The 4,401-nt window shown below is 39.2% G+C and overlaps 1 protein-coding gene across 1 annotated transcript in view; it reads left to right on the forward strand.

Moving 5' to 3' along the window:
* Positions 1 to 1,093: 1,093 nt before the first annotated feature.
* Positions 1,094 to 4,401, forward strand: part of GARRE1 (granule associated Rac and RHOG effector 1) — a 102,400-nt gene continuing 99,092 nt past the window's right edge. Inside the window, exon 1 of the mRNA XM_007957954.2 lies at positions 1,094 to 1,588. Coding sequence (XP_007956145.1) covers positions 1,094 to 1,588 — 495 coding nt within the window. The remainder of the gene's footprint in view (positions 1,589 to 4,401) is intronic.

Here is a 4,401-nt window from a genome sequence, read left to right on the forward strand (position 1 = left end):
ACAAGTTTAAGTTGAAGCTGAAGGAAATTAAAATAAGTTCACAAGAGCTAAAGTACAAGCTTCAGTATAGCCTCTGAATTTAGAGACCATCTGAAGATTAGATTTGAGGTATTGAACACCAATTGGCAAACACCAAATGAGTTGTAGGATGACATCAAACATGAGGAAATCAAAAGTTTATTTAAAACAAAACAAACAAACAAACAAAAACAGGAAAGAAAAGACCAAAATGAATGTCAGAAGAGACTCTGAATGATGATGACACTGAGGCGCAGAGAGGTTAAAGAACTTGTCCAAGGTTACATAACTGGAAATGACTTAAAGGCCTTACAAATACTTCTGTTCATTCTTACTTCAGACTTTACAATCAGGGGCCAACCCAGTCTGGAAGCACCTCTTACGAATGTTACAAGGAAACTGCTACCTCAGCAAACAAAAGAAAAGGAGAAGACTTACAATAACAAATGCTAAGTTTTAAAAAAGTTGTTTTCAGAAAACAGGAAATTTGGAAATTTTTAGCATTACGAAGAAGCTTTGCAGGTAAATGGATTTGGCAGGCAGGCTCTGTCAAAGTTCTGCAGAGCTTTGGTCGTCTTAAGGACTTAGTGTGAAGTAATTCTGTACTGCTTTTTAAATTGCTGTTGATCGGCTGTAGGTTTTTGGGTTCTAACTTTTCTGGTATATTGAAGATACATTATATTACATTACAATACCTTATATTACATTTTTATGAGTTAAGTTATTTTTTTGCCACTGTAAATAAAAGTATCAAAATATTCTTGCAAGTAGTTACAAGGAAGCATTTTTCTCTGCAAGCATCAAAGAGAGTGGAATGCTAAACAGTTCTTACGCAGCATTTTGGATATACATTTATTTTTTGTCTGAGGCCCCATCTACACTGAAAATATTAATTATATAAACCTGTTATCCTCTTCACATCCACATTGGATCACATGGTCACCTGCCTCATTGAAATGCCTTTTTCAAAACCTAGGTTTGCAGAACTTCACTATTTTTATACCTAGCCACAGTTTTGAAAAAGAAATCAGAACCTTGAACCACTCACAAACCCTGGGACAATTCTTCCTCCCGCATGTATTGCTGCAGTGCCCAGGACAGTAAAATGGACTATAAGCGGCGCTTCCTGCTTGGCGGGTCCAAGCAGAAGGTGCAGCAGCACCAGCAGTACCCAATGCCTGAGCTGGGCCGAGCACTGAGTGCTCCCCTGGCATCTACAGCCACCACCCCCACCCTGGGCAGTCTGACTGCTGCAGGCAGCTGCCACCATACCATGCCCCACTCTACTCCCATTGCTGACATCCAGCAGGGCATCTCCAAATACCTGGATGCCCTCAATGTCTTCTGCCGTGCCAGTACTTTCCTCACGGACCTCTTCAGCACTGTGTTCAGGAACTCTCACTACTCCAAGGCAGCCACGCAGCTTAAAGATGTACAGGAGCATGTCATGGAAGCAGCCAGTCGGCTGACCTCAGCCATAAAGCCTGAGATTGCCAAGATGCTGATGGAACTTAGTGCTGGGGCTGCAAACTTTACAGATCAGAAGGAATTCAGCGTCCAGGACATTGAGGTAGAGTATTTTCTGTCTTACTTGAATAGCAAAATGTACTCAGAGGTGAGAACGTTCTCTTAGTTTTCCCAAATCAGTGTAATAGTGGTCTTTCTTATTTTTTTTAATCTCTCCTTCTGAAAATTGTGGTGTGGCAGGTTCTGAATTGCTTTCATTTAAAATTAGATAGGTTAAAAGGGTATTAAACAAATCAGCCCATATTTTATGTTCTTGTCCTTTAAAATTTAAAATTTCTATTTAATATCTGAAAGACATGCTGTTGAAAGTACATAATAGGTGCTGAGACTTTTATATATGATTATGAGTTTTAATTGTGAATTTTCAGTATTTAGAATCATTAATGTGGAAAGTTCTACACATGTTTACAGGATAGGTTATTTTTTCCAATTCTAGATTCACAGTTTTTATTTGGATATATTTTTTTCTTACACTAGATTAGAACGTAAGATTAGATACAACTTTACACCTACTCCTCACTCATCGACTATAGTGTAATTTCACATTTATGAAATGAGTTTATGAGATTTACTATCTCACTATTTTGTGCATTGATGACATATGTCTGGCAGTAGCAAACACTGAGGTACAAAGCGAGAGTGATACGAGCTGTGGTGGTTAAAGTTATGTGTCAGCTTGGCTGGGCCAAGCTGTGGTTTAGTAGTTATGTAATGATATAATTTGGCAGTTACGTAATGATGTAGTCATCACCCATTTTGTGATCTAGTATGGTCATCCTCCATTTTCACATAATGCCAATTTTCACATAACCAACCTGGTCTTTGGAAACCTAACGATCTCTATAAGTGAGGAGTAGGTATAAAAATGACCTTGGTCTAGGAAATGATTTGTTAAACTGTGATCTGTTATACTAATTTGACTGATAGATTTTTTAATTATTATCATCGGTGTTTAGCTGCTCAGAGAGTTAATCTGAGACTCATTTTTCCATCTGTCCTTGTACATCTTACTAATGTCAGAACATAGGTTCTTGGACTTGAGGTGCTAGGAGGAAAAATACCTCTTTTTCCACCCTGGGGCTGTATATGAGCTTGGTAAATCACCATTCTTTTGAGTAAAGTGTGATGACTGAGGTGACTGCTTTGGGTTAAAAAAAAAAAGATACTAAGTTAAAAAAAAAAAAAAAGGCTATTAAGTAATAAGACTAATTTTTATTGTGCTTAAAAATTAATTTTGAGACATTACTAAGAAGAATTTAGAATTATTTTTGACCAGACACAGCATCACTGTTGTAAATCAGGGATCAACAAATTTTCTATCAAGGGCAAATAATAAATTTTTAGATTTTGTGGGCTACATGTGGTCTCTGCCACATATTCTTTATTTTTTTTAACAATGCTTTTTTTATTCTTACCTCTGGGCTTGTTTGTTGAGCTGAATTTGCCTCATGGACCAAAGTTTGCTGAACCTCCTGGTATAAATGTATAATAATCTCCTTGGATAATTCTAATTTTAATCTTTGTGTGTGTGTGTGATTTGGGTGAAGATTTACAGAGAAAATTCACTTTCCATACAACAATTTACATATACTTTGTCTCATGACATTGACCACAGTTTACCACGATGCAACAGCTCCCCTCCCACTTCCTCCCCATAGTTACCTCTTCCCTGTATCCATTCCTCCATGGACTCCTGCCCCCTGAGCTGTCTCCCTGTGCATAAGCAGCCCTTCTTTCTCCCATGATTGTTCTTTCCAAGGAGAGTATCTATTTGAGATAAATGTTCACCTCATAAGCCTGTCATTTGTTTGGCTAGAAACCACAGGTGTGGGTTTAATTCCAGACCTGAAGGGCAGTTAGTTATAGTCTCAGTGGTTCCACCAGGCTCTATCGGACCAGCAAACCTGGTTCCCCCCCCTTTTTTTTTTCCTCCAAATGATTTTGAGTTTTGTTCCACATTGTTCTCCCTCTCCATCAAGGATCTCCTACATAGATCCCCTTCCAAGTGAATGACAGTGGTAGCCAGTCATCATCTAGTTCTTCTGCTCTTATAGTCATATAGGCTGCAGATTGGATCATGTACCAGTCACTAGGACTAATTGATTCCATGAATTTTGGTTTTCTTCATTCTTCTTTGCTCTGGAAGAGGAGAGACCCATTGTTGCATCTAGATGACAGCTTGCTAGCTTTTAAGATCCCAGTTGCTACTCGCCAAAGTAGGAGGTGGAACAATGTTTTGTGTAGTATGTTATGCCAACTGAGCTTGATGTCCCCTACGACTGTGGTCCCAAGCCTGCAGGTTCAACTACTCGGTCCCTCTGGGTAGCTGGCTGTGAACAAGCAGTGACTACAACCTTGCCCCTTGTCAGCTGTACTATATACCTGGGAATTCTGCTGATTTACATAAGCTTATAGGACCATTGTCTGCCAACCCTATATATGTTCTTGGATACACTCCACATTTCATAGACATACCTAATCGTTCAGCCTGTCCACCCATCTATCCACCCTTATACCCATGCTTGCCTTCACTGACAGCGCAGTACTGTATGTGCAAAAGGGTTCATATTTGTTGTCTGTACCTCCCGTGTACCTCTCTATGGCTTTCTCATCCTCAGTGGTGCCATATTGGTCACTCACATTTGGTACATTGCCCTTCTTCTCCTCACCCAAACCAATACTTATCTCTATCTATCTAACAGTGTTCCCTCCCCTCCCCTCCCCTCCCATCCCTGGTAACCAACAAAGAAAATTTCCTCCAGTAGATAAACCTTTCTTTAACTTTTACAATAACGGACTAATACAATATTTGTCCTTTTGTGATTGACTTATTTCACTCAGCATAATGTCCTCCAA

The sequence above is a fragment of the Orycteropus afer genome, unplaced genomic scaffold (genome assembly GCF_000298275.1).
Source record: "Orycteropus afer afer isolate SDZICR_OR568_19922 unplaced genomic scaffold, OryAfe1.0 scaffold00827, whole genome shotgun sequence".
Classification (NCBI taxonomy): Eukaryota; Metazoa; Chordata; class Mammalia; order Tubulidentata; family Orycteropodidae; genus Orycteropus; species Orycteropus afer.